This window comes from Eulemur rufifrons, chromosome 26, assembly GCF_041146395.1.
Source record: "Eulemur rufifrons isolate Redbay chromosome 26, OSU_ERuf_1, whole genome shotgun sequence".
Lineage (NCBI taxonomy): Eukaryota > Metazoa > Chordata > Mammalia > Primates > Lemuridae > Eulemur > Eulemur rufifrons.
The window spans coordinates 8,025,965-8,049,773 of record NC_091008.1 but is presented as its reverse complement, the minus strand read 5'-3'; the positions used below and the strand labels follow the sequence as shown (position 1 = coordinate 8,049,773).

General features: G+C 38.5%; 1 protein-coding gene across 1 annotated transcript in view; it reads right to left on the bottom strand.

Annotated features, from left to right (window-relative positions):
- Positions 1-21,607, bottom strand: part of CENPE (centromere protein E) — a 71,319-nt gene extending 49,712 nt beyond the window's left edge. Inside the window, 16 exon segments of the mRNA XM_069459151.1 lie at positions 969-1,136; positions 2,691-2,779; positions 3,826-3,973; positions 7,997-8,155; positions 8,997-9,116; positions 10,187-10,316; positions 10,609-10,696; positions 13,486-13,537; positions 17,454-17,519; positions 17,696-17,763; positions 17,925-18,006; positions 18,323-18,442; positions 19,126-19,244; positions 19,368-19,457; positions 20,253-20,344; positions 21,552-21,607. Of these exon segments, the coding sequence (XP_069315252.1) occupies positions 969-1,136; positions 2,691-2,779; positions 3,826-3,973; positions 7,997-8,155; positions 8,997-9,116; positions 10,187-10,316; positions 10,609-10,696; positions 13,486-13,537; positions 17,454-17,519; positions 17,696-17,763; positions 17,925-18,006; positions 18,323-18,442; positions 19,126-19,244; positions 19,368-19,457; positions 20,253-20,344; positions 21,552-21,607 (1,647 nt within the window).
- Between the last annotated feature and the right edge of the window lie 2,202 nt (positions 21,608-23,809).

Genomic DNA, 23,809 nt, shown 5'->3' with positions numbered 1-23,809 from the left:
ACCAACCTAAGTGTCCATCAACTGAAGGATGGATAAAGAAAGTTGGCCGGGCGTGGTGGCTCACGCTTGTAATCCTAGCACTCTGGGAGGCCGAGACAGGCGGATCGTTTGAGCTCAGGAGTTCGAGACCAGCCTGAGCAAGAGCGAGACCCCGTCTCTACTAAAAATAGAAAGAAATTAACTGGACAACTAAAAATATATACAGAAAAAATTAGCCGGGCATGGTGGTGCATGCCTGTAATCCCAGCTACTCGGGAGGCTGAGGCAGGAGGATCCCTTGAGCTCAGGAGTTTGAGGTTGCTGTGAGCTAGGCTGATGCCATGGCACTCTAGGCTGGGCAACAGAGCGAGACTCTGTCTCAAAAAAAAAAAAAAAAAAGAAAGGAAAAGTTTGGTACATAGACATAATGCACTACCATTGAATTATATGAAAGAATGAAATCCTGCCATTTTCAGCACTATGAATAAACCTGAAGAATATGATGTTAAGTGAATGAAATAAGCCAGTCAGAGAAAGACAAATACTACATGATCTCACACAAATGCAGAACCTACAAAAGTCGATTTCTTGTAAGAGAAAGTAAACGGTGGTTAAGAGGAAGGGGGAGAGGGAAATCTTGGTCAGATGATACGTAAGTACTGTGAGATAGAAAGAATAAATTTCAAGAGATCTGTTGCACAGTAGATGAGTATAGTTAATGACTATATATTATATTCTTAAAAACTGTAAAAAGTAGACGGTAGGTGCTATCACCACAAAAATGATACCTATGTGAGGCAGTGGATTTGTTATTTAGCTAGAGTAGCCGTATCACAATACCTCAAAACATCATGCTGTACACAATTAAAACATAATGTTATCTGTGAATTTAAAAATTAAATTTAATAAATGTTTACGCTATCAAAAAAGAGAATGAGACTTCTTTTAAAAGTATACTTTAGAGTAGTTTCACATTTTCTATCTCTCACCTCTTGATCTTTATTAGTTTTTCTTTCCAGAGCCTCAAATTCATCTAAATCATTCTTTTCTTTTAATTTCAATTCCATTTCTTCTTTTTCTGTTCTTAGTTGTTCATAGTCTATTACCAGGTTATCGTAGTTAGCACGAAGTGAGTTCAACTCACTTTCTACATTTTCCTATTATAAACAAAAACAGATTTTCCAATCAGAGGGAATTCATATCATATATGCTTTGTTGCCTTAACTAAAATTTGGATTAATTAAGTAATTAATTTAACTTTGATTCATTCGGTGGTTTAAGCCATTCTTTTCTTTAATAACTTTCTAATGGTCTACATTTTGGTAAAGTGGCTCATTTAGAATAGATTATTTTGAAAGGAGTATCATATAAATAAATCATGTTGCCTGTGCCTGACAGGCAAAGTTCAACTGGGAAGATAAGATGCATATTGGAAAGTTTATTTGGCTACAAATCCTCAAATGCTTCAGTAATAAAGCTGATAATTTAATTCCCCAAATCCTATTTAATGTTTCAGATGGCTCTGAATTCAGGAAGGGAAACATATTATTTATTGACTTCTAAAACTAACAGTATGGGTTTGAGTATGGCTATGTTTTACCATACTCAAAGAGGCCTATTCCAACTTTCTCTACTATGATGAGAAAGAGTTATACTACAAGTTAAAAAAAAAAGCTTACACCAGAGATTTTTAAAAAAACAACAAACCTTTAGAGTATGTCTCAGGAACACAAAAGCACTTTGTCTAGGTACTTTATAGGCATTAACTAATGATAATAAGAAGCACTGTAGGCTGGGCGCGGTGGCTCACGCCTGTCATCCCAGCACTCTGGGAGGCCGAGGCAGGTGGATCGCTCGAGATCAGGAGTTTGAGACCAGCCTGAGCAAGAGCGAGACCCTGTTTCTACTAAACATAGAAAGACATTATATGGACAGCTAAAAATATATATAGAAAAAATTAGCCGGGCATAGTGGCGCATGCCTGTAGTCCCAGCTACTCGGGAGGCTGAGGCAGGAGGATCGCTTGAGCCCAGGAGTTTGAGGTTGCTGTGAGCTAGGCTGATGCCACGGCACTCACTCTAGCCTGGGCGACAGAGTGAGACTCTGTCTCAACAACAACAACAACAAAAAGCACTGCAATTGTATTCCAAAATAAAAATGAAATTTCCTTTAATAAATACATTATACAACTATGTGTCTTTGAACATGAACAATCTAGAAAGTGAACATGGAATCTAAACTTATTTTATTATTTACCACAGTATTCCTTCTTTCTTAAGGTTTTGATGAAACTACATATCTTTATTTATAGTATTATCTGGAAAAATGACCCCTCCCTAATGTATCGATCTGTACATTCTATCTGCCTGAGAATTTTGACACTTTTAAAATCAATCTTTTTATCCTCATGGTATTTCCTAAGGCAAAACAGAAACTTCACAGACATCACAGATACAAAGGTCTGCTAGTGAAGAGCTAGAAGCAAAGTTTTACCTATTAGGACACACTTGCCTTATGACATTTTTAGCCTTCCTCTAGATGCCTCATAGTTATCAAGTATAAATATAAAGAGTGAGTGAAGCCTTCTTCAGAGCCACAATTGTAACTGAAATTAAGTCAGAGCTAGTAATGTGCTACAACAACAAAATCCAATCAGAAAAGAATTTTAAAAAGAGCAAAAAGATTATGTTCTATAAAATACATTGAATTACCTGATTTAGCAGCTTTGTTGCTGGATTCCACTCTATTTCAGTTAATGTATCAAGAGTGTTACTGCAAAAATCAGACTCTGAACAGAGAGCTGTAATTAGGGGAAAAAGAAATTTATCCATAAACATATTTATTGAATTTCCTAATTCAAAGATCTCTAAAAAAAATTCAATCAGAGGTAATAAATAAGCTCAAATTAGCTAATATGTGTTTAGAGTATGAATGCCAAAATTACATTAACACATGTGGTCTTTCTTTTTTTGTGTGACTTACAATAACTGGTATGAATGAGTGATAAAATACAAGATCCTTAATGAAATATAGGTAAAAAGGACAAATTCTGAATTTGAAATTTGGTCCCTGTAAGTAGATTTTAAGATGCTCCCCAAAGTAGATTATAATGTTGGAGACATATTTTTTTTTTTTTTTTTTTTTTTTTTTTTTTTGAGACAGAGTCTCACTCTGTTGCCCAGGCTAGAGTGAGTGCCGTGGCGTCAGCCTAGCTCACAGCAACCTCAAACTCCTGGGCTCAAGCGATCCTCCTGTCTCAGCCTCCCGAGTAGCTGGGACTACAGGCATGCACCACCATGCCCGGCTAATTTTTTCTATATATATTTTTAGCTGTCCATATAATTTCTTTCTATTTTTAGAGGTGGGGTCTCGCTCTTGCTCAGAGCTGGTCTCGAACTCCTGAGCTCAAACGATCCGCCCACCTCGGCCTCCCAGAGAGCTAGGATTACAGGCGTGAGCCACCGCGCCCGGCCTGGAGACATAATTTTGAAACAGATTCTTATGTAAATGCCACCCTTTCAAGATTAGCAATGTTTAAGGTAGATGTTATATCATTAATAATTTAATTGGATAATTAGAACAAAGAAACAAAAACACCTTTCTCTTGTGTGCTTCCCTATAGTGCATCATTCTTAAGAGATTTGGAATAAAGAACTTCATAAATGTTTACTTTCTTAAAATTACTTATTTTTATCATAATCTCCATTGTAATCACATCCGGAATATACACACACTTTATTTAAAAATCATGTTTATCACATGAACTAAGTTATAACTAGCTTCTCTTTATAAGGAGGCTTTTATAATTTTATAATTACAAGTAGATTCACTTGAAAAAGAACTCACATTCATCGATTTCTCCTAATAGAGTTATAGCAGGCTTATGTGTTTTTGTTGTTACAGTTGTTGGCATTTGAAATCCACCTGCATAGTTTGAGTCCTTCATTTTGTTAATTTTGCCAAGGCACCAAGTAACTCTTCGTTTTCTTTTAGCCTAAAGAAAAAAAATCAAAATTATGTCACAGAGGTCTGGTTTCAAACAAGGTAACTAGTTTCTATTTTTGAAAACCACTCACTTGGTAGAATTTTTATTGAGCCTAGTTTGATATCTTACTAGTCTAAGGCCATCCCAAGATCAGAAAATATACTCAAACTTTTCAAATGAGTGTTTAAGCCCATAGTATAATAATATGATCAAACTACTGTTCAAATTTCACTTTTTATTTGAAGTGTTACTTACAAGCTTCTTTGGGACTTATTTGAAAGGAAGTTGTTGACTTACAACCATTGAAACAATCTGTCATGAGACAGGAGGGACAGCTGCTGCTGCCATCACTGTAGCGACCCCCTGTGGGTACCAGCCCTAACTGGGAAGGAACAGATCGCAGGTAATATCACAGGTAGCCCATCTGAACTTCCCTCAGCAAACAAATCTTTCACAGGGTACTTCCCAATGCCAACTCCCTTCCAGTTTCCTTGGTAAAGCAAATGCCTCCACCAGTGCCCCTCACCTCGTTGCTTCCTTTCTCTCTTGAGACTTGCTCATTCAGTTATGTGTCCATCTGTCATCTCCACCGACTCCCTCCTCTCTGCTTCACAAATGCTCAAGCCTCTCTGGTTGAGTTTTTTTAAAAATAAGTAAGACTTCGCTCTAGCTACCATTTTCTTTTTTTCCTACTTTGTTCTCTCTCATCATTTATCCATTGGCTCCTCATCCCTTCAGGGACCCCTCTGTTTCCAACTTCTGATCCTACCCAGCTGGCTGTCCTTACTGCTCACTCCGCTTTGCTGCTTTCTGTTCCTCTGCCTGACTCTTAAGTGTGTGTGTTTTTCCAGGTTTCACAGTCTCAACTCTTCTCTTGCGCCTTTACTAGGTACACGCACCATCTCATCTTATGTGATCCTCTCAACAACCGTATGAGCTATGTTCTCTTACTAGATCCTTTTAATATATGAGCTGGGTGCCTGAACAAGTTTGGAGAAGTTGTTTAAGGTTGTACAGCCAGCTGGTGGCTGAGCTCATGCCTACAAGTTCAGAGCCTACCCTACCACATTGCCTCTCCAGATTATCTGTTGTCTCCAGAACATACTACGTGCTCTCTCAAGCCTCTCCACACGCTGCCCTTCTGCTTGAAATGAACAGCATTTTCCACAGCCCACTCTGCAAAAGCCCAGTCATATAAACGTCCTTGACTCCCATAACCTTTAGCTCAAGCTCATTTGCTCCCAATGCCACCCCTGGACCTTGTCACTATGTGAAACTCATAAACCTAAATCCTAGACCTTCTGCTCTTACTCCAGTTTCCATCCTCCCAACTCATTCATTGGGTTAATCCCATTACAGCTATTTAGCTTACGAGGTACTCTATTCCCTTGTTGTATGACTTTCTTCTGGCCAGCTCCCTCTTGCTTCTCATCTCATCATCTTAGACTCCATATCATTATTTTAATCACGTTTGACATTTGAAGTCAATATCCTCAAATTACTTGCCCCATTTTCTGTGCCTCACACCTATACCACACGATGTATACCCAGTGAATACACTGCGTTCTGAGCCTTTATCAGCCTCCTGAGCACTGCCAGAGCCACAAAGCCAGGAGACTGGCTGCCAACGTTAATCAGGTCCTTAATGCTACATGGCAGGGCTCCTCTCCCCCCCGTCGGCTTTCTTTTCCATTAGCTACAAAGGCTACACTATTTCAAACCCTTAGTATCTCTGCAAACATGTGACTCTACCATCACCTGCCACATCTGCAGAAAAATTAAACTTATTCCACAAAGAAAGTGTACGCTTACATTTATAGAAGTACTGCTTGCACAGAGGCCTGTCCTCTCCTCTGTGTTTGTTACAATTCAAGAGGTCTTTCTCCTATCTAAGGCCAATTCCTTGTAATATATTCAAGACCCCATCCCTATGGGCCATCTCACCCTGTAAGTTGGCTTTCACCCCCACCACATAACTCAAATTACGTTTGCAAATGAGCTCCTCGTTTCTAAATGTAAAGAATTTTTGTCTATCTTTACCTTATTTAAGTTCTTGGCAGACTGTGACACCAAGACCACTGGCTGCCTGAAATATTCTCTTTCCTCAGTTACCGTATTCACCTCATTTCATTCTTAATTCTAGCGCTAAACCTGGGTTCCTTTATGGATTCTTTTTCTGCCTTCATCTGAAAAGTTATTTCTTGAGATTTTGCCCTTGGCCTTCTGTTATTTTCATTCTCAACATGTTCACTGAACAAGCTCATTCATTCCCGTGACTTTAATTTAGATCTGTAGTAGTTAATGCCCAAATCGACTAACTGTATCTTAGCTCTTCTACCTTATTTTCATGTATTTGCATTTCCACTGCCCGCCATCTCAAACTGAGGAAGTACCAAATAAAACGTTCAGCATCTCCACTGCTCTCCATTCAGTGTCGCTTCACTCAATGAATACTGCCACCTGCTATCCAGGAAGGCAAGCAATACTTGCACGTCATTCTGGACATCTCCCTGTCCCTGCCCCCAAATTCCAATCACAAAGTCCTGTTGAGTCTGCCTCGCAAATAGCTCTCCACTTTATCCAATTTGTTCCTTTTCCGGAGCCACAATCCTTGTGGAGGCCCAGCCAATGTGATCAGCACAGCAGCTACATCTTTCTAAACCGCAATTCTGATGTCACATACGGCTTTTCTTTGTCCCTAGCATAATGTCACATTTAAATCCCTCAATGTGGTTTAAAATGCCCCTGCCACCAGAAAATCTTGAGTCCAAGGAATACATGTCATGCTGCTTCACAACTCCAAGCTTTTGTACATACAGGTCTCCACCTGGAACATTCTTCCCTAAGCCATCCACTGGGCTATTTCCTACTCATCACTCAGTCAACCCACAGTTCTTGAGTGTCTTCTGTGTACCTAGCATGGTGGCTTGCACATATGCCTATTCGCAGTAATGTTAATAGCGTGCATTTATTGAGAATTTGCTATGTGGAAAGCGTTCCGTTATGCACACTCTATGTATTATCTCATTTAATTCTTGCAACAACCCTATGAGGTAGGTATCAAGTTATCCCACAGATAAGGCAACAGTAACAAAGTGAATTCAAGAAATTGTCCAAACTCAAGAGTTAGCAATTGACAAAACCAGGATTCAGATCCAGGCGATCCAGCCCCAGAGGCCATTCTCTTAACCATGACAACTCTCATACCCCAGAAATGTCTATTGGATGAATAAACCCCTGTCCTATTAATAACAAAAAGTATACAAACTGGAAGCCAGAATTTTGATCACTACATTGATTCATATTCTGGATCAATTTTCCTGAGATTAATATTTCTGTTCTTTTTTTTTTTTTTTTTTTTTTTTTTTTTTGAGACAGAGTCTCACTCTGTTGCCCAGGCTAGAGTGAGTGCCGTTGGCGTCAGCCTAGCTCACAGCAACCTCAAACTCCTGAGCTCAAGCAATCCTCCTGTCTCAGCCTCCCGAGTAGCTGGGACTACAGGCATGCGCCACCATGCCCGGCTCATTTTTTCTATATATATTTTTAGCTGTCCAGATAATTTCTTTCTATTTTTAGTAGAGATGGGGTCTCGCTCTTGCTCAGGCTGGTCTCGAACTCCTGAGCTCAAACGATCCGCCCACCTCGGCCTCCCAGAGTGCTAGGATTACAGGCGTGAGCCACCGCGCCCGGCCAATATTTCTGTTCTTTAAATAGAAAATACTCCCACATAGCCTGGAAACCTGTGGTTTCCAATCACCCAGTCAGTTGTATTAAACCTCATTAAGAGGCATATTGCAAATAGATTCTTTAACTGTATTCCAGGCTTCCTGAATTAGAATTCTTTACATGTGGGAATCAGGTATTTTCAATGAACCTCTTAGGTGTAGTTGACGTGTAGGCAGACACACAGAATGTTCTGGGTTTCTTGAATGTACTGTATGAGAAGGTAAGTGCATAACTATATTAGTAGCATATAGAAATATCAATTCTATCCCAAATCCCAAGTTTAAGCAGTCATCTTTTAAATTTTACCTTTAATTCCTGTTGTGATGTCAGGGAAGAAGAGGTTACCAGCATCCGTGTTAAGTTTTCAATTTTCTCATTCTGTACTTTTTGAAGCAAATCTTTTTCTTCCAAAAGTTGGGCTAATTGGTCTTTCTCCATTGCCCGGGCGCGAGTCTCTGAAGAAACCTATAACATAATAAATGTAGCTAGATTTTAAAACCTTCAAAGTAGCTTAAAAGAACAGAATATTAAATTTCTATGTGAATTTTAATTCTCACTATGAGAATTTTAATTTTACTGAAATAACATATGGCCTAACTGCAGAAAACCAAAGTAGAGTTATCATAATCATTTCTCAAACTTGTAATAAAGTAAAATATACATTTCTTCTTACTATCTATATGCATGTATAAAATAATAATGCTGTTATAACAATTCCATTAATTGCCAAGAATGTATGAATAATAGGCAGAAGTCATAAAACAGACTTGAATACCCACAGTAAAGGTAAGATGTTCTCCTAAGATTACCACTTGATATTTTAGCTAATTTTTAAAAAGATCACTAATATGTAAAATTTTTATAAAATAAGGGACCATGATGGTTAAAATGAACTAAAATGATAGGTGATTATGCTTATTATTAGATTGCTATCTTAGGGGAAGAAGAGGACCTCAGGATTACATGAAAATATAGGAAGTAGTCGTAAATAACTCTACATGGCCTCTCTTTTAAATGTAATTCATATGTATTTATGGAAAGTTTTAAATATCTCTACCTGGTCCATTTCATAATCTCAGATTTTGTCTTTTGAAAATGAAAAAGAAAATCTAAAATAATTTTTAAAAACCCCAAATCTTATAGTTTATAGTAAATTTAACTAAAATTTTTACGAATTAATTTATTCTTGGTTAAAAACTGTTTTAAACTTATGTTGTGGCAACTCAGATGGAATCTCTGATCATTTGGGCAGATTGCCTTATAAATCACTTTCTGCTCTTTACTGAAATAAGTGGTTCATACATACCTCCTCTAATTGTTTTTTAAGATCCATTATTTCTTTTCTATATCGTTTCAGGAGAGCTTCATCGCTTGATACCTCATTAACATAAGGCGTATTCTTCATATATTTAGCAGTGCTGGCAAACTAGGGGGAAAAAAAACAAAACCCAAAGTGCTAAGTGCTCAACACTAAAACAAATTCTAACTTAATATTTAGGTTTCTTGTACTCAATTCTCTTAAAAGAAAGCAAGCCAATCTTTCTAGTTGGCTTAATACTCTTGAACACAGGGAACATTCCATGTTCTTGTAACAGTGTTCTGTAACATACCCTGGCTGATAGTCTTCAGAAGAAAAAAGATATTTTGAAGACAGGTACTAACAGAGAACCTACAAACACCAGCTTATTGGGATACCATTGACCCCTCAAGGTCCAGAGCACATGCTCCCTCTACTCTGAAGTTTTGCTTCCAGCCAAAAGTCTCTCTCTTTCCTTTTAACTCTATCCTACTTCTTGCTCACTTAACTATTAATCCAAGGCAACCACGTTAGAAGAAAAGTGTTATCGGTCTTGTCACAGAGTTCATAAATTCTGTTAAGTCAGGGACTCCAGTTTCTATCTTTGTACCTCTGACGTTACCTTGGTCCAGTGCTCAACAGCTAAAGCAATGCTTTTCAGAGTATGACTACCACAAACAACTTTAAGTGGGTACCTGAAGGGGACCATTAAATAACATCAAATCCTTCTTTGAGAAAGCTATTCTACTGACATTTCTCATTTTTCCTTTCCTTTTTAAAACAGTAAATGCAGGCCTTTGGCTCAGAGCAAAGAAAGTAAACAGGTGGCAGGAATTTAAGAATTATTTTGTTACACACACACAATTTTTTTGTTACCTTCTATTTGTGACAAGTAATAGTAGTTTTTCATTGATAGGACAGATATAAAAGTTTCCTTTTATCATACATTAAGTATAAAAAGTGAGTTATTTAAAGAAAAATATCAAGTCAATTTCAGTAAAATAGTGCTGGATGTGGCAAAAATCATGGAGGTGAGATAGAAATTAAGTCTGGGAAAATTAAACTAAGGAATGCTATTTAGTCGAGAACACATCAATTTTATTATAACAAATGTATTAATCGATTTAAAAAACCTATGCCTAATGTTAGTAGGTAATTTTTCTTCTTCCATATTAAGCTCAGATAAAAATCGAACTCACCTGGAGAGTTGTAAGGGTTTCATCAAAAGACACTGGAGTAATTGTGCAGATAATACGAGTTTTTGCATTTCCTCCCAAGGAATTCTGGAGAATTCGTGTTAATTTGCTATCTCGATAATTTATGAAACCGCTTAGCAAAAAATGAGTTTAGGAAGAAAAAGATTAAGAATTTTTATATAACAAAGGAAGATGGTTTTTAATGTAGAACACTTAAATCAGCCACAGTTTTAAAAATTAATTTTTTACAAGCTATATGAGGCAGATTAAAACTAACAACTTGTAAATATTTAAAATAGAAAGAATCATAAAAACTTTTGAATATATGGAAGAAATCAGTGTACTTGAGTCACCAAAATACTATACTTTTCAATGTAATGAAAAACATAAGCATATTTGGAAAGTGTGTAAGGGGATAAACTTACCCAATTTGTCCATCACTAAGTTTCTTGATCACTTGTCCCAAAATAAACAAGCTTCGATTTATATTACAGCCTTCCTTGAGTCGCACACCTGAATTTGTTACACAAATATGAAAACTGAACTTGTCTCCTTCTCTAGATGACAAACTTATTTGTCAGTAGTTTATAAAATAATCAAGAATTAAAGGATCAGATGCTAAAGTTTATGCTTAGTATTAGACCTGAGCCCACCTTTAATATCTCACTGGTAGACGGAGCTCTCTTCCTGTTGCTATCAGCTATTAAGTGAATCGAAAAGGTTATCACCTGAGAGAAACAGTAAAAAGATGAAAAGGGAGAAAAGAATGAGGGATACAAAGCCTGTTTCCTAGAAGAGCTCCTCTAATACTTCAGTTCACATCTATTTTTTTAACCTCTAAATAAAGGCAACCATGGACTTGCAATGAAATTAGTCTCTAATTTCTTACTTTTTGTTAATGTGCTTACATGGCTCATAAAGAAAAAAAAAGCACACTCTGAAAAAGCTCCCTTCCACTTTTATCCCCCATTCAACCAGTTCCTGTCCTTCTACCAAGAAACCAGTTATTATGATGTTTATTCTTCCAGAGATTTTTAGAAACAAAAGTCCATATATTCATTTCCTCCCTTCCCTATTGATACAAATATTCACAGTCCATACACACTACTTTGTACTTTGCTTTTCTTCATTTGGTAACATATCTTGAAAAATCTCCATATCAGTAAACACTGGTCTTTTTCATCCCTTTATAGCACAGATTTCCATTGTATAAATGTACCTAAATTTATTTACCCCACCCCCTGTTAAGGGACATGTAGGTTTCCGATCCATTGCTTATGCAAAAAGTACTGGAACAAATAATTCTGAATAGATGTTATTTCACAGGTTCATTAGTTAGCTATTGCTGTAATATTGCTACTTAACAAATCAGCTAAAACAAACATTTCTTATCCACAGTTCTGAGGATAGACTGGTGTGGATGTAGGCCAGGCTCGGTTGAGTGGCTCTACTAATGAGCTCAGCTCTGCTGCACAAATCTCATCCTCCTGGGGTCCGCAGCTCTTCTCATGGCGTATGGCAAGAGTGCAGTCATGAGCTAAACCCACCGGAGCATGTATTCATAGTCTTTGCCCGGTTTTCTATTGGTTTCTCTTAGGCTTTTCTTTTAAGGTTCTATACTTTGTGTCATGGTTAGAATAGGTCTTTCCCACTGTAAATTGACTTCCAATAATTTTTGTGATTCTGTTTTGACACTGACTTCTTTGAGTCATTTATAATGCATTCCTTGGTGTATGGCATGATGTATGAATCCAACCTTTTTTATTTTCAAATGGGTATCAACTCAGGTATAAGCTGTCTTTTCCTCACAAATCGAAGATCATCTTTATTATATTCTAAGTTCTGTATGTACTTGGAACTCTTGTTGGATTTTCTATTCTCTTCCACTGGACTGACAATTCACACTGTTTTACTACGGTATCATAACATGTTTTACTATTTTGTAGGGCTAAACTCCACTTTCAGAATTTTCCTGGCTAGTCTTGTCTCTTTTTATTTTTTTTTTTTTTTGTTGAGACAGAGTCTCACTTTGTTGCCCAGGCTAGAGTGAGTGCCGTGGCGTCAGCTTAGCTCACAGCAACCTCAGACTCCTCGGCTTAAGCGATCCTCCTGCCTCAGCCTCCCGAGTAGCTGGGACTACAGGCATGCGCCACTATGCCCGGCTAATTTTTTCTATATAGATTTTTAGTTGTCCATATAATGTCGTTCTATTTTTAGTAGAGACGGGGTCTCGCTCAGGCTGGTCTCGAACTCCTGACCTTGAGCAATCCACCCGCCTCGGCCTCCCAGAGTGCTAGGATTACAGGCGTGAGCCACCGCGCCCGGCCTCTTTTTATTTTTTGATGCAAATTTTAAAATCACCTTATCTAAGCAACACAAAAATGTATTATTTTATTTTTATTAGGATTGTGATAAATCTAGAAATTAACATAGAGAGGCCTGACATCTTTGTGATTTTGAATCTTCCCATCTAAGTATGCTTTTCCATTTTTCCAAGTATTTGTTTGTATCCTTCATGTCTAATTTAAGGTGTTCTTTATATCAGTCTTGTGCAAACTTTGTTGTGCTCCTTCCTAGGTATCACATCTTTTGAGTCATTATTGTAAATGGAGTTTTTTTGTCTGCTAAATATTATGACTGGTTTTTGTTTATGACTTATTTATACCTGTATATTAATTTTATACCTCACTTTCTTAATTTCCTTATTAATTTTCCAACTTTAGATGATTTTCATGATAATCTCATGGGCTTTCAAACTATGCAATCTTACTAATTGCATAATTTTAGTTTTTTAATTGATGCTATAGTAGAGCAAAGCAAATAATCAGCCAGATACAAATGCTAATTTTTTAAAAAAACCCATCTCACTGCATGCTGATCAGATACCAATTTTTATGTTAAAGACTTTTTATCAGAAAACGATTACTATTATTATTTTATCAGTTTCTAAAAATGTCCTGTGGTACTTTTTATCCAATAAAAGAACAGTAAGACATTAAGACTAATATATTTCTTTGATTGTATTAGGCTTAGCAAATTAAAATAAAGGATGCCCAGTTAAATTTGAATTTCAGGTAAACAATGAATAATTTTTTAGTATTAAGTATGTCTCATGCAATATTTGATAGTCTCTCAGTACATTTGCTATTTTTTATTACCTTAAATACCATTTTGGTATTTCCGTAATGCAATGTTTGAGAAATACTTATGGTAAAATATTCCTTGATTATTATAAATTCAAATTAAACTGGGCATTCTATTAAAAAAAAAAAAGACTCATGTATTTCATGAGTTTTTATTACCTTCAGCTCCTGTTTGAGCAGCTCTTTCACTGCCTGCAAGGTCAACCAAATTCTGTAAGATAGATGAAATAAATCTTTAGGAAAGGTATTTTGAAATAATAAAATCCAAACTACCAAAAGAACATTTTAAATACATGCCATATTTGAATATCCCATCTGTATCCTTGTTTCCCAGCTCACTCTTTAGGCATTCCCTTTTATGAGTCAAACTGTTCTCTACCTTTCCTTCTTTATAATATATTTTCCATAATTCTGCCAGTGTAGGTTCTGTTTCCCACAAAGTCCAAAACGATGCCATGGTGAATGATTCTTCACAACCTGGCACTTCCATTGCTCCAGCTTTATATCTATCCATCCTTCACTCTTACCTCTCTAGCCGAACTCCTCACTATTCTCCAAACACCCCTCCATACTTCTATACCTCCAAGCAGCAGCTTTTTGCTATTGCCTTTGTTCAGTTAGTTCTAATGTTCCAGTCTGCCCTTATTCTTTATTCAAGAACCAGGGCAAATGTTACCTCCTCAAGATAGCTCTGCATACTTTATCCTTCTTCCCCTACATCTTGAATGAACTGCTCCTTCAACTGCATATCCAGAACTCCTAATAAATACTTATAGACTTATTTACAGATGGGACTTATTCTTGGAGCACTTATTCTATTGGGCCAGTCATTTGTGTCACTAACTACACCGTAGCATCTTTAAAAGCATGGACCTCTCTTTTGTTTCACAAATATTGCTGAAAAAGTGACTGCTTATCATGCCCCAGGTGGTGCATTAGGTGCGGGGATACAGCAATGAACCAAACAAATAAGGTCTCTGCTCTCATGGAACTTACATTCTACAGAAAGAACGCTGATTAGAAGAGAAAAAAGACAGACAAGTAAGAAACACATTGCGATGAGTGTAACAGAGATAATATACATATAGAGTTGGAAGAGGACAGAGGGAGGGACTGAGTAGATTCGCTGGATGGGGTGGCAGGGAAAGGCCTGGCATTAAGCTAAGATCTAAGTGACAGAGAGGTGGGGGCCAGATATGAAAAGATCAAGGGACACTGTAGTCTAGTCAGAAAGAACAGCCAGGACACCTGGTCACAAAGCAGAATGTGCTTGGTGAATTCACAAAGTGGGACAGCTGGTGAAGTGAAGACAGGAGAAGACAGGGTAACAGACGTAGGCAGGCGTCAGATTATGCAGGACTTTGTGAGCAAGCTTAAGAAGTCTGAATTTTCTAAATGCATTGGGAAGCCATCAGAGGGCTTCCCACAAGGGAGTGATACGACCCGATTCAACTTCCTAAAGGATCCACTGTGGTCCCTGGTGGAGGATGGATTGAAGAAGGGCAAGAATGGCCGCAGGCGGCCTCACTGGGAGGCTGGTGCAGGGATCCCAGTGAGAGGTGGCAGCAGTTTGGGCCAGGGAGACTACCTGTGAGTTAGCGCAGGGATGTCTTGTTTATTCGTTTAATCTTAGAGCCCGGCAGCATGCTCAGAACATAATAAAGGTTCATCAAATATCCTGAATGTGTTAAAAGAAAGGTAGAGACCAAGCACGGCGGCTCACACCTGTAATCCTAGCACTTTGGAAGGCTGAGATGGGAGGATAGGACAGGAGTTTAAGACGAGCCTGAGCAACATGGCAGGACCCCATCTCTATAAAAAGACAGAAAAATGAGCCAGGCATGGTGGTGTGCCTGTAGTTCCAGCTCGGGAGGCTGAGGAGGGAAGATGGGTTGAGCCCGGGAATTTGAGGTAGGAATGAGCTCTGATGACCCCACTGCACTCTAACCCAGGCGACAGAGCAAGACCCTGTCTTAAAAAGAATGAGCTTTAAGTTATCTCTCTCTATGGAGATTTTCAAGAGCATACAGGTATTTATGTGCTATTGTTTTATAGTACTACCTCAGGTACTTCTTTCTCTAAAATACTCAAGGAAGTCTAATTTTTCTTGCATGATATCCACTACCATGACTTAGATGCATAATAAATGGGCAAAGTAGTAATGAGGGCAGTAGGAGGAAGGTATAGATGGCAACCAGCTTTCATAGTCAAAGACACTAAGAGGCCCAGTCCATTCCTGCGGAACAGAAGGAAGTAAAGTTAAACTGGTGAAGAGTGGCTACCTCTTGTCCAGGGAAGACAACATAACAAAGCAGTTGTGAGTATACTAGAAATCTGTATGATGTACTGAAGAAAGGAAGACCAAAGTCGAGGAGACTGATGTAGTAATTCAAAAGAGATGAGAACCTAAATGAGCATAAGACCCAGAGGAATGTTCAAAGGTAGAATCAGTAAGAAATGAGACAAGTGAACAAAGAGAAAGGCAGAAAAAGATGAGTCAAAAAACTCAGGTTTCCAGCCTAGGTAATTGAGATAATGTTTGTTTTATCAGAAGAAAAGAATATTCATTATGGTTGGAAGAAATTAATTTGGTTTTATGTATATTGAAGTTTGAGATAACAGCGGGACACAATCATAACAATCTTTAGGAAGATATGAATTAGGACTTAGAGACTATAAAATATATATATGGCAGTAATCAACACAGAAATGATGATAGAATGCCCGAGGGCAGTAACTTCAAGTAAGAAAGGCCACAGAACACTTCCGAGTTTTTGTTAGTAGGGGAGGACAAAAGAAGCCATGGGAGAAAACAGAGAAGGAACGAGCTAAGAGAAACTGAATATTATTATCCCACCAAGGCCAAGAGACAACCTCAAAATCTAGACAGAATATCTCCACCTCTAAAGAGCCAGAAGTCCACTCTTTGGGGAAGACTTCTTTCCAGGAAGATTCTTACAGTCGTTGGGTAGCCTGGAGGGTTGGCCCACCTGGACCATAAATGACAGAGCATCAGGGAATCTGAGGAAAATCACCAAATACATCACTGATGGTGCCAAGAGTATTAAAGCTAAATTATTAAGAGAAACGTTAAATTATAGTGAATTGTCAAAGGCCAGGGTAGGAATACAAAACAGAGGTTAGGTTTTGGGGTTTTTTTTGTTGTTAAATTAAAACAAGATTAAAGATTAAATATCAAAAGATTAAAACAAAAATTAAAGATTAAAATAAGTTATATACTTTTATAGCAAAATAACTAAAGTGAAGTTAGGATTGGATATTAAGAATTTTGATTTTATAAAATATGAAAATGAATAAACATATTATTACTTTCTTCCCCTGATGTTTTTTAAATCAAATAGGGTAATCTTAAATCATATCCACATCAAGCTAAAGAACGAAGGCCCTGAAGACAGAGAATAAAGCAATAAAGGTAAAGGAGAGGAAAGGAGTTAAAAGACAGTGATACTGTGCAGCAAGAAGGAAATGGGAAGTTTACTTTGTGGAGAAAAGGAATGTTTGCATAATGCTTATATTCACTTATTCAACAAACATGTATTGAACATAAACTATGTAATACGCAATGTGTTGGGGCTACAAAGATGAATGCAGTATCAGTCTTCCATCTTCAAGAGATTTATAGCCTAAAACACTATGTTTATAATACAAAATATATTTTCTTATTGTACTTAAGAAAAGCCTTCAATAATGTGATTTATTTTTTAACCATCCCACCTAGATTTTTGTTAATCACACAAGTCTAAATCATACTGGCTGAGATTAAAAAAAAAAAAAATCCCCAAATTCTAAGAGTACTTAAACTCTTAAATGTGTACAGAAAAAAACCTACTTCATTAGTGGGTAGAGGAAGCCTCAACTCCTATAGTTCCTACATCTAACTTTTAGGAGACGACAGCCATGACATTAACAGCAAGAAAGACCCTCTCAATTTTTCCTACAACATTTCAGCTAGTAATTTGATGCTACTGACAAGATGAAACTGCCAATTGATAGTTCCCCCCACCCCCCATTTAGTTAACAGTTCATATTAAACCAAATACCCAGCAGCTAAATTAACTTTTGTTTTAGGCGCATACAGTACTTTATCATGGCTCATTTATACTCACCAAATGGGACACCTTCACAGACCCTTCACAATTAGAAGGCTCACCTTTCTCTCTGCTTTCCAAAATCTAGATAGAAAAGGCAACTTGCATAAAAATTAGTGCATTGTTACACGGAATAATGAAAAATAAAGTACCATAAAATAAGAAGAGGAGTGCGTCCAGTTCAACTCTCTAGGCTCAAAATAAAACCCTACCACCAGATGTTGTAAAAGAGAAAGACAGAGAGAGAGAATATTACCTACCATCCTAAAAATTGTATGAGAACGACTGCTTCTCTGATTCATTTTTGTTTTTCCATAATGTCTGTTCTCTGTAAAAATGAGTTATATTTCAGCTGCAGATACATTAAAATCCAACGAAAAATAGTAATTTTCATTTTAACTTAATGAAGTATGATTTGAAGTCTAAACACACTTGATTGAAAAGATAGCTTTTATAAGGGTTTTAAAGAAGTACAGCAGAAAGTCTTACTTTCTCCCTTTGTGATCCATTTCAGAGCCATTTCTGATGTATAAACCACTTCTTCTGTGAGATCAGCAACATATACATTCCTCTGAAACAAGTTTAATTGCGGAAAGATTAAAGAAATAGAAGTCACTTAAAAGTCTGCTTTTCAAAAAGAAGGTTCAAACTATTACAGAGTTCATTTGTGGAAGTTAAAGGTGGAAAATGGAATCATTATTCTATAAGAATATAACAAGCAACTCCATGAATAATTTAATTCCTATACCAAAGCACACTAAATTCTAACTTGATACTTCCCTGTTGCTATTTTTAGGCACTTAAACCTATTAGAGCTAACAGTATTTTTAAACTATACATATTATTTAATCCCAGTAAGTAAGTTGATTATAATGTCTGTTACTCACATTGACATCTTCTCGAATTATTAAAGGTTTCATTTTTTGAGTGCCACAGAATAAATCTGTAATGGTTTCATTGTATATCTCCATGTAAGACACACGCAAGAGAAATTCCCTATCAGGAAACTGGAAGAAAAAATATGTAAAAACACCAGTGAGCATCCAATTATGAAAACCTAGTATTGTATGCTTATGTGCTTATATTAAAGAGGTAAAGAAGGAAGTTATGTTTGTAAAATAAAACCCATGATTCTATGCTGACAATAAACACAAAAATATAAAAGCATTGTTTCAGAAATAATGAAAAGTAATGTATCATAAAATTAGAAGAGGAGAGCACTCATTCCACCTCTCCAGGCTCAAAATAAAACTCTACCATTAGATGTTCTTATTTTAATGAAAACGCTAATTTAAAACCAAGTCTTAACTAATTAGGTTGCCTACTCTGGCCTTGTACTTCCCTTCTCCTTCACCTGCACCCACTTTTCACTGTTCCTTTATAATCACTAGCTAGTAGTTAAAGGCAATGAGGAGCAAACCATTCGGATAAGATTTTCCTCTTCCTTAATGACTACTTTTTGTTGAAAGTATTACCGTTGCAGGATTCAAGGGAAAGAATGAAAGAACTTTAAGCTTTAAAAAGTAAGTTTGTGGGGATAAAGGTAAATCTGTGCTATGCCTCTCTTCTTTCCCTATGGATAATCAAGAGATAGCTGTAAATTTACTTCCTTTTATTATTACACAAGAAAAACACTAAGATTGTTGCTACTTTTACCAGTTTATACTAGAAAGTCAGCTAAGTTATTTACCTTCTTAATTTTTTGGAAAATGTCATGAATTGCCCTGGGTATAACTCCCAAGTGATCTTCCGAACCCATCATAGTATACGTTTTTCCTGAAGCAGTCTGCCCATAGGCAAATATAGTCCCTGAACAAACAAAATACACACACACAAAGATTAAAAACGAATCTGCAGTGGGTAAAACTATCAATACTTGTTGCACAGACACCCAAGACTAAAATGTTTCTGCAACACTGAGCGAATACAAACCATTGTAGCCTTGTATGGCAGAATCGATGATTGGTGCTGCTATTTCTTCATACACATTTTTAGTAGTTTCATTACTATGAAAGACACGATCTACAAAACAACAACACATTTGCAGTTAAACCAAATAAATCAAATGTGTTTTCATTCTGAATTAGTAATTACCCAAAGAAATAAAATTGTCAATCTAGGATGATAAAATATTTAAGACAGTATTTTCTTCGACTTTTTGGTCCTTTGAGAGAACCTCTCCTTGAGGTAAAATGTTTTGGTCCTCAAAAACAAAAAATATATTACAAGTTAATGATTCTGTGTGTTTTTACAAGGCAGTAGGCCATAGTGGTTGCACATGGGGGTCTGGAATCTGTCTGGATACAAATTATGTAACTGTGCTTTAAATATCAATTTATTATCTCACTTAGCATACATGATGGCTAAACAATTTTTTGTTTCCAATGAAGCAGTTTACAAAAGGCGTAGTCTCATCTTTAGTAATAAATCTAGTATTATTGATAAGCCTTGTGTACTCTTAATAGCAAAAGGATAACAAGCTAATTTTTTTTTTTTTTTGTTAGAGTGCCGTGGCGTCAGCCTAGCTCACAGCAACCGCAAACTCCTGGGCTTAAGTGATCCTTCTGCCTCAGCCTCCTGAGTCGCTGGGACTACAGGCATATGCCATCATGCCCGGCTAATTTTTTCTATATATTTTTAGTTGTTCAGATAATTTCTTTCTATTTTTTGGTAGGGATGGGGTCTCGCTCTTGCTCAGGCTGGTCTCAAATTCCTGACCTCAAGCGATCCTGCCTCGGCCTCCCAGAGTGCTAGGATGACAGGCGTGAGCCACCACACCCGGCCAACAAGCTAATTTTTGATCCTATTATATCTTACCAAAATTGAAGGATTTACTTCCATCAACTTGATAAATGGCATTATTGTCAGTTTTCCAGTAAACTTGGGCAGTTTCTCCAAGTGCTTCTTCTCTAAAAATATAATAATACTGCATTTTAGCATAATTGGTCATAAAAGTTATGTTATAGGAAGGAATAATTTAAGATTTCGTCTTTTGAAGAATATTTATTTTATTTTGAGATAGGGTCTTGCTCTGGTGCTGGCACTAGAGTGCAGGGGTACAATCATAGCTCACTGCAACCTCAAACTCCTGGGCTCAAGCAATCTCCTGGCTCAGCATTCCAAGTAGATAGGACTACAGGCCTGTGTCACCATGCCTGTATTTTTTGTAGGGGGTTGGGGCTGGTGTATCCATGTATTGCCCAGGCTCGTCTTTTTTTTTTTTTTTTTGAGACAGAGTGTCGCTTTGTTGCCCAGGCTAGAGTGAGTGCCGTGGCGTCAGCCTCGCTCACAGCAACCTCAGACTCCTGAGCTCAAGCGATCCTCCTGCCTCAGCCTCCCGAGTAGCTGGGACTACAGGCATGCGCCACCATGCCCGGCTAATTTTTCCTATATATATTTTTAGCTGTCCAGATAATTTCTTTCTATTTTTAGTAGAGACGGGGTTGCTCTTGCTCAGGCTGGTCTCGAACTCCTGACCTCCAGCGATCCTCCCGCCTCGGCCTCCCGGAGTGCTGGGACTACAGGCGTGAGCCACCACGCCTGGCTAATTTTTTCTATATATATTTTAGTTGTCCAGCTAATTTCTTTCTATTTTTAGTAGACATGGGGTCTGGCTCTTGCTCAGGCTGGCCTCGAACTCCTGACCTCCAGCGATCCTCCCGCCTGGGCCTCCCGGAGTGCTGGGGTTCCAGGCGGGAGCCACCGCGCCCGGACCGTTGAACACAATGCGACAGGCTAGTCCTTGCCCTCAGGGAGTTCAGAGACGGCCGGTCGAGCGTCAGACGACCGCGACGGGTAACGGGAAGACACTCACGGCCGCTTTAGGGCGTGGAACGCGGGGAGGAGCCTGAGCGGCGGGAAGACAGCCAGCGCGGCCGGCAAGGTCTCGGAGGCCGGCGAGCCCGCGTTCGCGTGCAGCGACTGTCGCAGCTGGAAAGTACCTTCCAGCTCGCGGATCCTCCCCCGTCACTTCCCAGGCCGGGGAACCCCGGCCCAAAGCGGGTCAGCCCCGAGTTCCTGCCCCCGGGAAGCGGCTCCGGCAAGGCCGCGGGACTCCCGCTCGGGCCCGCGCCGCCGGCCGCCGTGCGCGCCCCGCCGCGGTCCGGGGCCGCCTACCTGCCGCTGAGCGGCCGGACTCGCACGCAGACCGCCACGGCTCCCTCCTCCGCCATCCTCTCCCGCCGGGCCCCGGAAAAATGGCCGAGACCCTCCGCCGTCGGCACTTCGGGGCGCAGGGGCCGACCCGCCTTGGAGTTTAAAATTTCCCAAACGCCGCCTCTGATTGGGTAGCGTCCTCGTGACGTCACGGACGAGTCCACCTGCGGCGCGGGGCGGGGGAGCGCGACGGCGGGCGGCGCACACCGGGCTGACGGAGAGCGGCCGTCTCGGCCAGAGCGGGACGCTGCTACTTGCTAAAAGCCCCTCAACACTATCCTCCACCCCCTCCCTTGAAGAGTTTGCAATCTGTGGAAGAAACAAGGCAGGGATATATACTTTTTCACTAAAAGAGAATTACAGTTTTGTTTTTTTTTTAAAAAAAAACCGCACTAACAGTTAAAAAAAAAAAAAAAAAAACCTCAAACGACGAAAGTTGAAACTCACTGGCCGGTCTAGAAAGGTAAGAAGCTCGTTGTGCTCCTGAGAAACTCTTTGAGTTTAGGTTTTTTTTTTTTTTCTTTTTGTTTCTTGAACTCTTGTTTTCATAGGCTGTGAGTTTCTAAGAGGCTGACTTAGGGGAAGGAACCACTGAGGACTGGAGAAGTTCATTTAATGTGTTGAGGCTTTCATTAGCTGAAAGAGAAAGCTATTCTTCTAAATGCAGAAATTCTTTCCCCCAAATAGTGCTTGGTTTTCCTTTGTCTTAAACACGGTATTTTCCCCTCCCCCCTCCCCCTCCTCCCCCCTCCCCCTCCCCTTCCCCCCTCCCCTCCCCGTCCCCCTCCCCTCCCCCTCCCCTCCCCCTCCCCCTCCCCCTCCCCCCTCCCCAGTCTGAGGGGGACACATTCCAAGCCCCCTAGTGGATGCTGGAGACCACAGGTAGTACTGAACCCTCTGTGCTCCACAAGAATTTCTTTTCCTTTGTCTCAGTTTTACTGAGGAAGACTTTTTCTTAATGTAGATCTTAGCAACGTCAGCATATAATTTTTTTCTTTCCTTATTAAGTCTAGAACTTTCATTTTTCAGCCTAAAGGAAGTACTTTACAGTTTCTCATTGGCATATCGAATTACCAGCGTCACTATTCTTGAGTTTGGGGACCACTATTATGTAGTATTTACTTAATTTTACTATTAAGTCTATTAAGTAAAATAAGAGTTACTTGAACACAAACACCGTGGAACCAGGACAGAGGATCTGATCTGATCTGATCATGGAGATGGTTACTAAGTGCCTAATTGGCTGGTGGCATGTGTAGCAGGGACGCACTGGACCAAAGAATGATTCACCTACTGGGTGGGGTGGTGAGAGATTTCAGTACAGAAAGAACAGTGTGCAATTTAAGACTTATGAGTTGTTTATTTCTGGAATTTTCCATTTAATACTTTTGGACCATGGATGACCACAGGTAACTGAAACTGTGGAAAGTGAAACCCTGGATGAGGGGGACAACTGTATGTATCATAGTAGATAGTAGGTACTAACATTTTCTTTAAAAGTGGATTCAGTCTTTTTCTGCTTTGATATAGGGAATATCAGTAATTATCCACCTTCCCTCAACAAGAATGTGAAGCAAAGCAGTTAAGGATTGTTCATAATTGAGAGGAGTCAAAAATTCTACTGATTTAATAAAATTATTAATATTTAGAAAGCAATTTGTCAATATGGATAAAAACTGAAGACGCATATGCTTTTTATGCCAGCAATTGTACTTTTAAGAATTTATGTATGGATATTTTTGAAGAAGTGTATATATAGTAAATATATACATGAATATACATACACATATACAAGACTGTTAATTCCAGCATTCTTTACAAGAACAAATGAAACAAGAAACACATTAAATGCCAGTAAATATGGGAATAGTTAAATTGGAAGACATTACATTCATATCTCATGGAACACAGCCAGTAAAAGTAATGATATAGCTCTTTATGTGTACTTTAGAAAGCTAGTCATGATATCTATTAACTAAAGGAAATCTAGGGTGCAGAATTGTGTGCATACTGGTATTTTCAAAAGATATTTATGTCTGAATATGCATACATAATTTCTGGAAAGTTACACAGATATGCCAGTTTTTTGCAGGGTGAGGACTGAATTAGATAATAGATCTTTTATTGAATATTATTTTATAGTTATTAATATAACCATGGAAATATTAAGTAGTTTTTTTCAATTTAAAGAAATTAGTTAATAGATAAGAGTGGTAAAT